The sequence below is a fragment of the Sparus aurata genome, chromosome 18, assembly GCF_900880675.1.
Source record: "Sparus aurata chromosome 18, fSpaAur1.1, whole genome shotgun sequence".
In the NCBI taxonomy this organism is placed as follows: Eukaryota; Metazoa; Chordata; class Actinopteri; order Spariformes; family Sparidae; genus Sparus; species Sparus aurata.
Window position 1 is genome coordinate 35,469,462 of NC_044204.1, and position 16,950 is coordinate 35,486,411.

A 16,950-nucleotide genomic window follows, 5' to 3' on the forward strand; every position below is an offset into this window, starting at 1 on the left:
CAGAGACCGAGCCGTGTGATTCTGTTTGAGTCTGTTACTACGACTGACCCCTTTCACATAACAAGCAATCATTTCATCCATTGCTCCTGTGAAATATTCACCAGTCTGACTCAAATCTCCGAGCTTTGTTTGCTCTTCCTTGCGTTGTCAGACTGTGGGTGAGAGGATCTGCAGGATGGCACATCAGGATCCTGAAAGCATAAATACTGAGAACACATACTAATTTGTGAGGGTGAAAAGATAACAGGGATCCGATTCCCAGCGTGGATCCTCCTGACTGTCACAGCAGAGCCACCAGCTGACTGCCTTTTATGTGAAAACATACATAAACAGTGAGAGGACAACACCTGACAAACAGTCACATGTGATGTAATGCCTTCAGTGTGGGAGGCTGCTGTTTGTTTGTTTCTGGTTTCCTGTGTGCTGCTGAATAAATTACTCTGCTGCTATGGATTTAAAAAGGGCAGAATAGAAAACAGACGTGAGTTTTATGTGTGTTTGTGAAGGATTGTCACGCTTCTCTCGGGGACTCGATGCTCACAACTGCACATAATGAATACCAATCAGCCGACCACACGATTAACAGGTCAACTGCTTCCTCCAGAGGCTGAGCCCTCCTCTTCTTCAGACCTCCGTGTCTCTCTCTCCCCCTCCCTCCCTCCCTGTGCGTGTCACTCCCCCTTTCTGCATGCGCGCTGCACCTGTACTGCCGCTGCCTCTCGTGCGTCAGATGGTGCCATGTAGACCTTTTCTCTCCGCGTCGAAGTGGCTGCAGACCGAGTCGACCTCTCCGAGCGGCCGCAGGTTCTCCTCCGCAGCTGCAGCTCCGATCAGCCGGACGCGCAACTTTTGTCGGTGTTGTTTTTACGCACAGGTTCCCAATTTGGAGAAAGAGCCGAGCGTGCCGCGGCTCCCTCTGCGCTGCCAGCATTAGTTTCCTTTTCCTTTTCTGTCTTTTTAAATATAAACTTCAAGTGGTGCCATGCAAGTTTACGTGGCTGTGATTTTCGCGTATGGAGTGTCGGGTGAGTTGAGCAACTTCTCTTTCTGAAGATTTAAAAAGCTGACGCGCACAAGTTCTGATTTATATCTGCTGTGCTGGACTGAAAGAAAGAAGACTGTGTGTTTTTAGAGAAAGAAGCAGCTTTGAGGGTTCCCCGAACGAAATGATCAGACAGTGAGTGAACACATGAAGGTGGGATGGTGACTGAGAGACATGTGAGATGCTTCATGTCGCAGCTGTGTCAGCAGGATGTCTCTAATATCACACGAACATGTCTGTACATGCTATGTATTTGTTTTAATGCGCCATGCAGGGAGACGTGTGTGTGTGTGTGTGTGTGTGTGTGTGTGTTGAAGGCAGTGTGCATCACCTGCCTCCCACCAGCAGTAATCACCTCCTGAATATGAATGACGATAATGATGGCAGAGGAAGATACTGTAATCAGTGGGAGGCATCTCACGGTGCGCTCCGGTCATGGGAGCCTGAAAATAGGATTTAAACAGAAGCAGCATTATAGATTACATTAATGTGTGTGTGTGTGTGTGTGTGTGTGTGTGTGTGTGTGTTGCTGAGCGTCTTTGTGTTTTGCATTTTGAGTGTGTGTGTGTGGATCTTGTTGTCAGCAGCACAGTTGTTGCCTTCATTGAATCGTTTTTTTTCGGAGCCTTTCATTAGCAGTGTGAGGCTCCATCCCTCCCTCCCTCCGGTAACACTCACAGTTCTGTTGGTCGTTTTGTGCACGTCCGTCTGTGCAGAGTTCAGCAAGTCGAACAGAACCTGGAGGACTAAATGTCCACAGAACACACAGTGTTGTGCTGTATTGACTTCTCCTCTGGGTCAGGATGACTTCGACCCCGGCCAGTCGAAACTTTAACTGTCTATTTTGTTTTTATAAGAAATAAAACAGCCTATAAATTGTATCGTTTCAAATTCTAAGCAGAACCAGAACCAGTCCCAATTGACTGGAAAATGCTTGGAGCGTTGGAATCTGATCTTCACTGGCTGTGGACCAGTTTATTTACAAGTATGTGGGTTTACTCGGAGTGTGGAGTGAGAGCTGCTTGTGGTCTCATGATGCTTTAAGACCAACTATTAAAATGATGATGTCTACCAAACACAGTCAGGGCAGTTCTGGTGCAGAGTCACATTGTTGGAACGGACTTTTGTGCTTCACTGTAGCGCTGTTCCATTCAGTTCACACACACACAATTGCACACTGACGGCAGAGGCTGCATTGTAAGGTGCTTCAGGAGCAATTTGGGGTTCAGCATCTCGCTCGACATGCAGCTGAGAGGAGCCAGGGATTCAAACGAGCGTCCTTCTGATTACTGGACGACCTGCTCTACCTCCCGAGCTGCAGTGTGTTGTGGCCTCTGTGAGAAAAGACTCTCGTAAAAATGCAACCCAGGCTTTTTTTAGTGAATATATAACGTATTTCAAACGTTCGTTTAAAAGCATTATTTCAACGAAAGAGGCACTTTTAAGATTTACTGTATTTTCAATTCCTTTCTAATGGGAGTGATAGCATCAAAATCTTTATTTTTAAAACAGTAAGAAGTCTCGACACAACATGAAACTTTGCTGGTAGTATCACCAGGGTCTCTACACATTGAGAACATTGTTTGTGTACACAGAGTTTACTAAAAAGAAGGTTTTTGAACAACTCACGTTAGCAGTAGCTTGTTCCGCTCGCCGCCGTCCTGCCAGTGGAGAAGTGTCGATCTCAGAATGTGACGTAACCTGGAGGACAGTTAAGGTGGAACGCTCCTAAAGCTTAGTTCCATATAAATGTGGGATAATTTGTTGTTTTGTCGTTAGTGAAAAACAACATTGACCTTGAAGTTGAAAAAGGAGCCTCATATAAGAAACAATACTAAAATCAAAAGCCGGAAAATTCACATGAGATATCGCACTTGTTGCACCGCGTTGTTCCACCTTAACTGTCCTCCAGGTTACGTCACATTCTGAGATCGACACTTCTCCACTGGCAGGACGGCGGCGAGCGGAACAAGCTACTGCGAACGTGAGTTGTTCAAAAACCTTCTTTTTAGTAAACTCTGTGTACACAAACAATGTTCTCAATGCTCGTGTTCATGTGTAGAGACCCTGGTGATACTACCAGCAAAGTTTCATGTTGTGTCGAGTCTTCTTACTGTTTTAAAAATAGAGATTTTCATGCTAACGTAAACGTGCCCGTAGAACTCCCATTGAAAATGAGCTTGACCCGAAAACGTAAATACAGTAAACCTTAAAAGTGCCTCTTTTGTTGTAATTATGTTTTTACACGAAGGTTTGACTCATATATATTAACAAAAAAAACCTTGGTTGCATTTTGGCGAGAGTTTCACTTTAACCCCGTCATGAACCCATCAACTGGACTCCAGTTGGTTTATTTTTTCATTAGTTATTAGCAGGAGACAACGGGGTGTTTTCATCGTCTCTGTTGACGTTATCTCAGTATTTCTACCAGCTTTAACCAAAACTCAGCTTCTGGATGTAATTGAATTCCCTACAAACCTGCTGCTTTAGTTTGTTGAAGCAGAAAAAGCTGCTGTTGGGGACCAGGTACGGCAGAAGATAACACATCAGTTCAGATATCAACCACACCAAACCTACGTGTTATAGAGTCTATTTAACACGGATGTGAATACAGGTGTGCCGTGAGATTTGAAAACCGCTGCTGTACTCGACCTGCTGGGCAATAATTACTTTCTCCAGACGCAGTTGTTGTTGCTGTCTCATGAGTTGCAGCGATGATCCCGGAGCAGCGTGAATTAACGGGTTCAGGTTGGTCAGTTGATGGTTCTGTATCGCCAGCGCAGTGATACCCGACACACCTCTGCAGCACGACACGGCTTCATTATTATGCTCCATGTTATGTCATATATTTCAACGTTATCAAAAAATGGCAGCTTCTTCAATTTGGATATTGCACTCGGCCATTTCGATAATATTTAAATTAACTGCGCCTCCCTAAATGTAAGTGATAACAGCATTCTTTAGTTCGACTGTGGACCGGCTGAGCTTCGCGCCCGGGGGTCGTCTCAATGCTTGGAGTTTAATTATAAACTGAGGCGGCCCCGGTGCGGCTCAGGCTCTCGTGATACCGAGCGCTGGTCGGGGCAGGAATCTGTTGCAGAAGTCTGCGTTCTAGGTAGAGCCACGTGACCAAAATCTGTGGAGGCAAACACACATGGCACTGCTGTGTGCCGTCTAGGCAACCAATAAACATATTTTATGTTGTCACAGTCAACAGATGTTCAGAAGCCCACAGAGTGATGCCCTCAGGATCTCTGGGATCCTGACCCGCTGTCAGTCTCTGATTAAACCGGGTTTTGAGATGCTGCTGGCCCGGCGGCCTCCAGTCCTTCCTTATCGGTTTCTGTGTGGCTGACTCAGCATCAAGTAAGCGATGGAGGCAGTCAGGGAGAGAGCGCTATCTGAGTGGGTGTCCAGTCTAGCAAATAATTGTTTCCACCCATTTAGTATCCGTTATCTTGTATTTTCCTTTTCTCTCTCCAAAAGCAAAAGACCATGGGATGACAAGCTTTAATATTTAGAGCAGAACAGATAACCAGTGGCGTAAAAGTGTTGGGAATTTGGGGCCAATCTTCCGTGAGATGAAGGCTGAGACATTTCTTTTCCACGAGGACATTGAGGTGACAAGAGACGATTGTTTAAAATACTGTTTATGACAAACAAGCAAAAGTCGAACACGAGGAAGTCCGGTTCAAACTGAGTTAAAGTGAAACTCTCGCCAAAAAGCAACCAAGGCTTTTTTTGTGATTGAATATGAGTCAAACATTCGTGTAAAAGCATAATTACGACAGAAGAGGCACTTTTAAGATTTACCGTAGTTTCTTTGTCGGGTCAAGCACATTTTCAATGGGAGTGCTACGGGCACTCTGACGCTAGCATCAAAATCTCTATATTTAAAACAGTAAGAAGTCTCGACACAACATGAAACGTTGCTCGCAGTATCACCAGGGTCTCTACTCATGAACACGAGCATTGAGAACATTGTTTGTGTACACAGAGTTTACTAAAAAGATGGTTTTTGGACAACTCACGTTAGCATTAGCATCTCCGGCGTGCCGCCGTCATGGCAGACTAAAAGTGTCGTTCCCTGAGTGCGACCTGACAGGCAAGAGGTCCACCATAACTTTCTCGCCCGAAAACGAAAGTACAGTAAATCTTAAATGTGCCTCTTTCGTTGTAATTATGCTTTTACACGAAGGTTTGACTCATATACATTCACAAATAAAGCCTTGGTTGCTTTTTGGCGAGAGTTTCACTTTAAAACAAGACGGCAGAGCAGAAGATGAGTAATAAGAAGTTGAAGAAAATGTGATAAAACTGTAAAAAACAGAAAACAAAGTGATCCAAAAATACAAGAATAAAGTCATTAAAGGACGATGAGAAGACGACATCACATCAGAGGGATTAAGAACAGAGATGGAGATTAAAGGCAGTAAAAATATGAAAGGAACAATTAAAAGCACGTCAGCAGAGGAACTAACAGATAAACAGGCTGAGAGCGGTGAAAGGACAAGAAAGATAGAAAGATGGTTCAAAAGGGCGTCTTTACTTAAAAGCAAATCAGTAAAAGTGGGTGAAAAGACGTGACTGCTCCTCGATATATATACTTATATACATAGGGCGCGGTATAAGACACGAGGACGAGGACGGCCGCTGCAGCTCAGAGATCTAAGACTTCTGCTCTTATAGCTTTATGGTCCCTTCTGTTCCCATTAACACTGATAATGCCCAGTAGCTGCTCAAGAGTCGATGCCTTTGTGCCAGGAAAACTATTCTCCTGCTGCAAAGATTACACTTTGACTGACGGGCTTTATTATGGTTCATGCAAATACGGAGGACTTCCTGCCCGCTGCCCAGGCACACGCCTCGCAGCACATACAGTATGCAGTCTAAAGCAAAGACAGAATCAAGCAGCGTTGTCGTCTGCTCACTTTCTGCATCACTTGCACAGATTCTAATGAAGACGTTTCTTCGGTAGCTGTTGTTTTTCTCGACTTTCTTCTCCGATCATAAATATATCAGCTGTTCCCTCACGCTCTTGTATTATGTGATCCCTTGACTATCATCTTTTCTTTGATGGAGTTCCTCAGACCGCAATAATTTGGCGTCCTGTGTCCCACACATTAGAGGATGTCTCCCTACAAAAAGACGTTTAATAGTTTTGCCAAGAATTTGCAAGTTTATACTGACGGGACTGGTTCATTCTTTGACGTGTTTAATTAAGACAAAGGACGTCTTAAGACAACCCCCATTTGGTTTGGAGACAGAGCAGCAGCGGTGTGATTCATCATCACTGCAGCTGCTGTCAGTTTAAAAAGCCAGCACTTTGCTGCAATCTCACTATTGTAAACATGTTTCATGTCCAAAGCAAAGAAAAGCCGATAATGGATGATTACTGTATCTCTTGTCCCTTAATTGATGGTAAGGCCAGGTAAGTCGGCACAGTTCAGACACGAGGCACAACAGTACATTAAAAGACAATAAAAACAAGCAGGAAGACATTTAGAAACTGGAAAATATGCCAAAATAGAAGGTTTAAAAAAAAACAAGACTACATAATAAAAGTCACAGTGACAGTCTGTGAAACAGAAAGGTCTTCAAAGAGGCGAGTTGGAGCACACCTGCAGTGTTCTGGGAGTTTGTTCCAGATGTGTGGTTCATGATAACTGAACGCTGCGTCTCCGTGTGTAGTTCTGACTGTAGGGACTGACAGCAGACCTGGACCTGACGACCTCAGAGGTTCTGGATGGATCAGAACTTAGCAGCAGATCTCAAAACATAGTGTAAGAGTCGACCTGGACGTATTGATGATCGGTTAATTCTCTCCTATAGTCACTTTGTATTGCTTCAGGTCATTTTCAATATTTCCAATATTGTCCTTCAACAGGAGACTTTTTTAGGTTTGGTCTTTAAAGGTCCCATATTATACTGTTTTTCATCAGTTTCACACAGCTGTCAGAGGTCCAACAACACTGTATTTGAAATGTATTGCCCCAAACCATCCGTGGTTCTGAATGTCAGCTGTCTAAAAGTCTCTCTACTGAGAGCAGCTGTTTCTGTTTCTGCACCTTTAAATGCTAATGAGCTCCGTCTGTCTCCGCCTGCCTTGCTGCTACACGCCGCTCTCAGGTGGACGATGCCGCTTACGCTAGCAGTAGCATTCGCTAATGTTACGGTGGATGTAACACTATGGCTCACCGAGATGGTGTCGTTCAGCCAAACCAGTTTGACTCAGAATCTGACCCAGAAGGAGAGGCTCCTGCAGAAGTACAGACTCTGCAGCTGCAGCAGGACGTTTCAGAATGGTAAGTGTGTCTGAATAATGTTAGTTTGTTCTACACGTTGTTACAGTTACTACCATGTAGCTAATGGCTAACAGCTAGCGAAAGCTGTGTTTGTCTCCAACACAATCTCCAAACTCTTGGACACTGTTCGCATCGTCTCTGTCTCCAATCTGCACATGTTTCCAGACTTTTTACTGAGACAACCAAGCTCCATCGTTATATTATTAACATTAAACTTGCTTTAAACACCACTGCATAGCATACCGAAGCGTACTAGTTAGCCAGTTTCCAGCTGACTTCACCATACTCGTAGGTAACTGTAAATACTATCAAACCATGGCGACACTTACCTGAGGCTCAGGTGCAGTTGCTGGGTCAGGTATGGTTGGGACTGATCCTTTAATGAGGGTCAGTGTCGAGGCAAAGCCAGCTTTGTACTGACTCTCGTTACTGAAGCAGTCCGATGTCAAGTGGTTATCACACACACATACAAGCTAACACAAACCACAGCCGGCACGTTGTCATTAAAAATGAAACGTAACTACTGTCTCTTCTGTTGTTCTGTAGCTGGGACAGAATATAGACACTGATGTTGATTTATACAACCAACAACTGAGTAATTACGTGTCTAACTCTGAGCGACGACATTGCGAAACACTGACCTTCACCTCGGGGATGAACGCCCCCCTCTCTCGAATATCTCCTATCACCGCTCAGAGGAGGCGGGGCTATGAACATCTCTCCTTTCGTTACGTAACGACAGGAGCAGAATCTGAACAACCTGTAGGAGCTCCGTGTTACCAGTGGGTGGGCTGCAGAGACCATGCAGGACTCGTTAGCTTTCCTCATTCTGGGAGTTTGCAGGCTCAGGGAGGACCAGCTTATATATGTAGAGACCAGAGAAAACATGTTTTTCATAATATGGGACCTTCAAGACTTTACAGACAAAACAAAAGCATGAAATTTACCTCAGCCTCACAGAAATAAGAACAAAAAATCTGTTTTTTGTAAAATGAGAAAAATTGTTTTTCAGTGGTTACAAATAGTTTGAGGTGATTGTCTTGATTTGCTTTACACGTCACGTAGAAATCTCTGGTCATGTCTCCATCTACGTTTAAATAAATTGTTGCAGATTTCAGTCTTGCTTTCAGTGACTAGCGGCTGAGATCACAAGAATCATCTGAGGTTCTCTCATTTACACTATTAAAATGCCTTCATTGTTCCGGCAGCGTCATATTTGACCTTTAAAACAAACTCATTGCGATGCATTCCAGCCTCGAGCCTTCGTCAGGGAGTCAAACCGATCTCAAGGAGCAAACAGCCCTTTGATCGCACTGATCGTTGTCTGTTCTTGATACTGAGACTGCCTCAGCATGAAAGGTTAAAGATAACAAATTGTTGCAATTGACATGTATTAATCCCTTATTTATGGGCCATTTGTGAGCTCATTGTGATGTAATATGATGAATGAGACCTAACCCGTCTCTCCTGATTGCCTATAAAAGAATAAGGAGGATTTGTTTAAGTTGTTTAACGCTCCTGGATTTCTTTGTAAAGGACTCGGTCGGGTTTCCAGCATGAGTCTAAAGGTCGTGACTTTATGCACGTTCTCACCAACATTAGTGTGGAACTGAGGTCAGATAACACGGACTGACACTCAGCCTCCAGCACAGCTCAGAACTCCTCAGAGCCCTTTGAAAACATGTTTTTGTTTATTCAAGTTTTATCGTCGGCCCCCCGTGAGTCTGCAGGTTTAAGTGGATCTGCCCAGTGACCTTTGTTTCATGTCGTCCCCCATCTCTGTCTTCGTTTCCTGTCACTTCTCCACAGCCATCACAAAAAGCCCTGAAAATAAGATGCTGAAAATATCTCAGCCCATGTTTGACTCGTTGTTATCGAGAATAACAGAACACAACAGCAGGACAACTCGAGGCGGTTCACCTGAAGCTGATGTACGACAGCCGCGAGAGTCAAACCTGTGAAGTAATTGGAAGTTGCGACTGGAGGACTCGGTTTGAAATACTCAGGAAGAAGTTTTAAATGATGGAAGCGGACAGATTTTTAACTATAAAATCTGTGATATAACTTTGCACGTCTGAGGAAATATCAAAAATCATATCTTATCATCTTGCCGGCATGCAAGCCATGGATTTTAACATGAAAATACTCCATAATGCATGTTGTGACATGCAGTATGTGTTCATACATGTCTCAACACACAGAGCATCAGTGAGGGCAAGCTGAACAACACAGAGAAGTTAGTTTGCATTTAATGGGGACTTGAACTCTTTTAGTTTTCAGCAGGAGGTCAAAAGAGGCCGCCAGCTGTGAGATGTTTGAAATCAGAAGCAGGTCATTCAGCCTCTCAAGGCTCAGCAGGAGGATGATTTTTATATGCAGCTTGAATAATGCAGCACAACTATCAGTTTGTATTTATTCCAAATGTCAAAAGTAAAAATTAAACCAGCAAATACTTTCTTTTTACAAAATCGTTCAGTTTTCAACTACAGATGTAAGATTGAGAACATCTCGTCAGAGAAATGAAACGAGGTGATCTGTTCATCCACCTGTAATGTTATCAACCTGCTGACTGTGTCATTACCAGCTCTGTGTGACCTCTTCTTAAAGGCCAGTCGTTATCTACTCACCCTCGTGCAGATGTGGACAGTCGGGTGAAGTTTTTGTCGTCCACAAAACATTTCTGAGGCTTCCCAACAGAACAGCGCTGCAGCATTCCCGCTAACAACTGAAGCAGACGGGAACTTTAAAAAACAACCGAGGAACATAAAATGTCTCCGCACAGCTCGTCCAGCGTCCTCCAGGTCTCAGCGCCGTGATCTCAGGTGGATTTGAAAAGAGGTTGATTGATGCTCCTTTCAAAGATATTGTCACTGTACAGCCTTGAAGCTGAGGAGGGCGCACAACCTCGAGTGCCCATCGAGGGTGTAAATAACATCTTTTCAGAGCGAGAGCCCCGTCTGATTAGCAGCTCACAGAACTGCAGTTGAGAGTATGAGCAGATTTATTTGCTTTGTGCGACGTATGTTGAGCGAGACGAGCTGTTCAACACAAAACTAGATATTTTACTTTAGATACGACCTTTTTTTCATTTTTTATGAAAAAAAGGTCCCATGAGCGAAACCAGAAGAGGCGTGACACCGGCTCTCCATAAATGTGGGATCTCCGAGCTGTCTGGAGTCTTTTTATGGTTTCTTTTGCTTGTTTTTTAACGTATTAAAAGAGATCTGAGATGATTTTCTGGGGTGAATTTACCCTTTAATACCTCTCTCTTATGTCGGGAAGACAAATACATGCATGTGGAGTTTATTTCCAACAAAATATTAGTTATTAATGGCAAACTGTGGTTACAACAAGCTGTACAGAGATGCAGAATCAAAAGACAGACAAACCATTTAGTTCTTATTGAGACATGATGACACAAACAACAGATAAATAATCAGCAAGACGGTGAAGAGCTCCGTAGACGACGAGGACAATCAGGAATTGTGCTCTGGTAGTTGTTGAGTGTCATAAGGAATTGAGATATTGATGGCAGGCGGACATGACTGACTGAGTAATTTCTCTTAACAGCTTGCACAGAATATAAAGTCTGCTTCACCACATTTATCCGTCCGTGCTGTTGTGTCGACGCCTCAGCATGATTGAGATTCTTAAGTAAAAGTCAAGAGTTTGCAGAATGAGACTGTCAATTAAGAAGACAAAGCAAATCAACATTTCTTTGCACAAAGAGCAGCTCCCTGAGTCAGCCAGACAAGGGCTCTCAAACACAGAGATGAGTGGTTGCAATTTAACATTCATAATCATATTCCTGGATTCTTCTGCTTTCTTTTACAGCGCTGAATGTCACGGAGGAGAAGGCGCCCTGCCCTCTTGGATATTTCCCCTGTGGCAACCTGACCCTGTGCCTTCCTCAGCCCATGCACTGCAACGGCATCGATGACTGTGGAAATCAAGCTGATGAGGAGAACTGCGGTGAGTCACTGTTTCAAACTGAACACTTGGTAAAATGTTCTTGTCTACATTTGCAGTGTACCAGCTTGGGTGGTGCACGCAGATGACCACTGACATGTGCGCTGGAAAAAATCAATTGAAGTTTCCAAACAGACCTTTTACACAAAATCCACAGCAAGTGTATCCCCGTACAATCAGCTTGTTCTGGTTCCAGTCTACTGCTGCCATCCTTGCAGCCTTTTCTGTGCTTTTTAAAGCAGGGTGCTGACCAAATACGCCGGTGGTTAGATGCCATATGTGGCACTGCTGAAACATTTGTTTCATCTAAAGGCAGATTTGGTATGAACAGCGACAGACAACCTTTCAACTTCCCCTCCTCCCAGTGTTTCCCTGCGGCATCACTGTTGCCGCTGCTGTCACAAAGACAACAAAGCGGAAACAGGGTCACTGTCCAAAGCAAGAAAACAACCCCAAAGAATCTCAATTCAGCCCAGAAGCCCTGATCTCAGTGCTGCGAAAGGGTAGAGCAACACAGCTGGTTGCATTAATGTGCAGGCAGGTTTTGTAACTTACTGATCTAGCAGAAAGAAAGTTGGTTTCAAAGCGCCTCGTTACCTGCAGTAAGAAGGAAACACATCTCAATGAGGGAACAGACTTTGATGCAACACCTGTCCGTCCACTCGTGTTTAACTCAGTTTCTCTCACTCGCCCACTTCGATTTCTATGCATCATCAATCATCTTCTGCTGAGAGGAGTTTCTACAGTTACTCCAGTTGCCCCACTGTTACCTTTGGATAACGATCGGGAAAAACGTCTCCTCCTGTTTTCTTTTAAATACCACAGGGAAAGAGAGACGTCAGGGAACCAGCGGTGTCGATTTCCTGCTGCCATTACACCTCTACAATCAGCATTTAATTCAGAACGATAGATTCAAGTGAAATCGTTGTCTGCCGCCAGTTCAAGTTAGACAATGAGTTAAATGGAATGGCAGGTACTGATGTGGGGGGAATTGAGATGAACACAATGAGACACAATCAAATAGAAATGCAGGCTCAGTGTCCAGATGAGCTTTGTTGCTGCATTGTTCCCCATCTTGCTTCCTGAAATGAGAGAGACGGACAAGAGGAAGCAGAAAAGGGGTTCAAACAGGAATCTGTAATCCATACGAACCCCTCCGTCACGACTCGGCACGCATGTGAGCGACAGATAAATGAAAAATATCATCAGCACCGCGTGAAATATAGTTTTACCTCCGCTGCTGCTTTCTTAAGTATTAATTCCCTGGACCTGGACGCAGAGCTGCAGTGAAAGCGTGTGTTTGCTGTGTTGCTGATGGGCGTCACTTCAAAGAGCAACTCATTTGAAAACTCTTCCACCTCAGTGAGTGAAATCCTGTAGGCCTGGACTGTGGGCATTTTAAGTGGTGTAACTGTGAAACTGGGCATGCTTGTCAGGTGGACTGTAACTCCCGTAATGTGCTGCCTCCCCTCTGACACGACTCACCGGGGCAGCTCCGGTCTCTGCGGCGCAGCAGCCGTCAGTGCTGACAGGCTGTTGACACGTCGCTCATGCTGCATGAGTTTTAGTGCATTTTTTAAATTTTTGAATGTTTTGTGAATTTGTGAAGTGTGCGAGTTTGAGTTCCTGCAGAAGTTTAGTTCAGCACAACAAGCTGAATTTCTTTGTCCCTTCAGATGTAAAGACACATATTTTATAAACTACTGACTGACAAGAAGAAAAGCCTTTATACTGCATGCTCATGAATCATTCTTATTAATATGATAATTATTCTTCTCTTGGGAACTCCAGAGAATTACACAGGTCCCTTTTCTCATACCTGTAACCACACTGCACCTGTACTGATAATTAATCAGAGCTGGCTGCTGCTGTGGACAGCATGCAGGCCGACAAATGATAAGTTGTTGTTTTACGTCACAGTGACACATGCAGATTGTATGATGTATGCTTCAGCTGATTACGTCCACTTGTGCTTTTACCTTGGCAGGACACTCATTAGCTGAGGTGTGTGTACTTTAAGCACAGCTGGCCCAGTGTGGACACCTTTATGAATTATTGAGCACCGGGGTTTCACAGCAGCTGACCTTCTCTGTTTGTCTACATGCTGGTTCTGATTCTATTTTTCTTTTGTCTCCCATTAATTTCTACCCACAGCCTCCTAATTAATTTCTACCGACTCAACCATCCAGCCCAGTGCAGGAGTTAATTGTACCTCAAGACATCTTGAATTGATTACAGAATTTATTCAGTGTAGATACAAATCAGATTTGTGAAGTGTGTCATTAAACATACAGTCGACACTACAGATGTGAACCCAGATACTGAAGGAAACACTAAACGCTGAAGCTGCTGATTTGAGCTCCAGTCCGGTAAAACAGGCTTGTCCATGACTGAATTCTTGAATTCATATTCAGGAAACATCACTAGTCGTGACTACTGTGATGAAACAGGTGCGGCTTATAAAATAGCTGTCAAAATATACCACTAACAGTTACAAATTCCTCTGACTTTCGTCCGTTCCTCAGGCTCAATTTAGTCCTCCTGCAGGCAGGATGGTGATCTGATGTCAGATTTGTGTCTTCGGCTGGTGGTTTGTGTCATCTCATTAAAGAGAGGAGCTGTTTCACCGTGTTTTACACTAGAAAAAAGGCATTTTCCTTTCTGACAAGCGTATTTATCATATATTAGTTGTAGATTATGGGAACGCTCACTCGTCAACGATCCTCCAGCTCGTAGACGGGGAACTCAGTGCATCGCTTGCTGTTGACTGTCTGACTAAAACACGGCTCTTGAATCCTTCAGCAGCTGTAATACGACACTTAGTACACGTTGTTCTGAAACAAGTGGATGGATAAATCAAATCCTGGTTCTGTGGCTGCTTGCAGCAAAACAGAGCAACACCGGCAGGTGAAGTGGATGTAACTTCATGACTAAAACATGTGAATATGATTCAAAGCTATAATGTCCTCATATTTAACCCTGTGTAGGCACGTAGACATGTTGTAGATTCTTCAAGACGTTTCACATCTCATCTCAGCATGTGTGATGTTCACTTTGTAAGTTATGATCCAGTTTAGAGTGAAATAGACGATAAAGCAGTAATGCTTCAGGTCGTGGCCATCGTCTGACTGACACGTTGCTTTCACAGCGTGTCCTCTACACCACGTCACTCCTGGCTCTAAAAAACCAAGATGGCGACAGTAGTAACCCCTTTAACACCGTTCAGCTCTTTGTTTTGGTTTCAACTTCATTGTTTTGATTGACTCTCGTGGCTCTCATCAGCATTATTTCCAGAATCAGGCAGATATCAATAAATATGATGTTGGTCTCTTGTCCACGGACAAAGTTAGCATCCAGCTGGTGAACAGAGTTAAAAGGAGAGTGAATATTGGACTTCTGTTCATCAGGGGCAACATAAACACGATATGAAATGAATGCTAATGTTCAGTTCACGATATTGGCTATAAAAGAGTTGGGTGTCGTGTTTGTAGCACGCTGCGTTGCCCCAAAGTGAGCAGGAAGAGATATTTCTGCACGTCAGTCACAGTTTCATGAAAAGTGTAGGACACTTGCCTCAAAAGTTATTACACCGAAACATTGAAGTATAATTCAGTTCTGATCGTTCTTTTTGAGATGAGGCTTTGGAGTTGTAGCCTGCCGTGGCCCCCTCACAGCATGTCCTTCATCACTCATTGTGAACGCTTCAGTTATGCTTTTGTTTTAGTTTTACAGGTTTCATGACTCACTTTTAATTAGTTCATCAGTTTTTTTCTCTTCTTTTTAAACGTGAAGCGTTTGTTCAACAAGGCTGCAGAGACGGGGAGATTAAATATCAACACGCAGTTCTTGAAGTGAGTTATTACAGAAGAGCGATTCTGTCTTCAGCTGCACAGTAAAAGAAATGAGCATCTAACTTCAGACATTTTAGATATGCCTCTTCTCAGAAGTTACACATCGCTCATCTTTGAGTTTGAGGGTCACTGATAAACTCGTTGTTAGACTTTCAAGCATGACAAGACACCAAGTCCTTCATGTCCCCTGGAGAAGTATTAAGCTTAAATGCATCAACTTCTTTTGAAGAGATTGCAAAAAAATACCTTGTTTTTTAAAATCCTATACATCGAACCGAACCAGAGATGAAATAGGTGATTTATCCTTCAGGAGACGAATCCATCAGATTACATTATCGAGTCTGATTGATCCAGCAGGTTTTAGAAACAGAGAGAGCACCGCTCCATCAGTGTGGGCTTTTAATGGCCTCTTGGTTCCATCTGTTTTGAGCCGTTTGAAAGATTTAAACAGTGCAAATTCTCCTGCCGGAAGATAGCAGCTGTCTGTCGCTGTGTGTGGAGCAAAATGTGTTTGTCCCGCTGGAGGACTTTGTGATCAGCAGCATGCATGTGGGGAAGAGACAGAACAAGCACGAGTGCCAAGATGTGATGGGATGGCCTGATATTCAGATGGAGTTGCCATGTTGTGCTCCTCCAGTATTCACTGTGATGTGATTTGATATCTGGCCGGTCTGATGTCGCTGTCAGTCAAACCTGAGAGAGTGCACAGTAGCATGTTTAAAGAGAACCGCAGTCATTGATGCGGTCCTTATACGGCTGCCAGGCTCGCTGCTGATCCACTAGTTTGTTAAACTCTTTGTAAGTTGCTTGAATTGTCTGTAATAGCAAAAAATGACAATCTGTCAAATGTCCAAACCCCCAAAACATTCAGCTGACTATAATGTGAGAAAAGAAAAGCAGCACAGAGAAACTGACAGCAGCGAATGTTTGGTACACGTGCTTGACAACTTTCCATTGACGGTTTTTCTGTGGTAACTTATTGATCTAGTAGAAATAGCGGCTGTGTTGGACGTCTCGAGGCGCAGTGGTCAGCAGGGCAAACACACTTCAGCAGGGGAACAGACTTTGACACGACACCAGAGCACTTTCAATTAAGAGGCCATCTGCTCACTCCTGTTTTAGCTCATTTTCTATCACTCGCACTCCTCCATCACTGCGGTTCTGTTTCGTTCTCGGTTATTCCAGTCGTTCCTCCGTTACCTGGGGATAGCAAACAGTGTCTCTTCCTGTTCTGGTTGCACAACAGAGGATGTGCTTTTTTTTGTGCTGTAATTCTGGTGCCGAGAGTCTCTTGCATTGAACTGATCTATTCATGGATGGTGTCATTTTCCAACAGCCATTACACTGAGCAATCAGCATTTACCTCTGAAGGACACGTTAAAGCGTAAAAGTTGTTTAAGTGAAACGTTGAGTTTTATTCCTGATACATGTGGTCGCTCCTTTAAAGATGAAGACTGAGTTGAGCAGGTTCATCATGAGCCACCCGACAGTATGTAAAGCTGGTATGATTATTTCCACAACACTAATTAACACTCAGACCGCCGTCGACAAGGACTCACTCAGGGGGGACTGTCGCATCTCTGTAAATTAAAGGGCACAGTTCAGACCTGCTCTAATTGAAAACTGTGAAGAGAATACTTTTGTTGTGAACTATATGAATAAAACTGACACGTCTTTCTTTGTCTTAAAGGACAGCTTTTATAAGATGGTATTTCTGTTTTCCACTGACAAAAATCATCATCCGTCAGAAGTTCAGACACTTAAAACTAACAGCCTAACCTAA

At 43.7% G+C, this 16,950-nt stretch overlaps 1 protein-coding gene across 2 annotated transcripts in view; it reads left to right on the top strand.

Moving 5' to 3' along the window:
- The first annotated feature begins 525 nt into the window (after positions 1–525).
- The window catches only part of rxfp1 (relaxin family peptide receptor 1), a 73,541-nt gene continuing 57,116 nt past the window's right edge, over positions 526–16,950 (top strand). The window contains exons 1-2 of one of the 2 annotated variants that reach the window (XM_030397430.1): positions 526–1,025; positions 11,182–11,319. In XM_030397430.1, coding sequence (XP_030253290.1) covers positions 983–1,025; positions 11,182–11,319 — 181 coding nt within the window. In that variant the 5' untranslated portion in view covers positions 526–982. The remainder of the gene's footprint in view (positions 1,026–11,181; positions 11,320–16,950) is intronic. The other variant, XM_030397429.1, reaches the window with a different exon arrangement.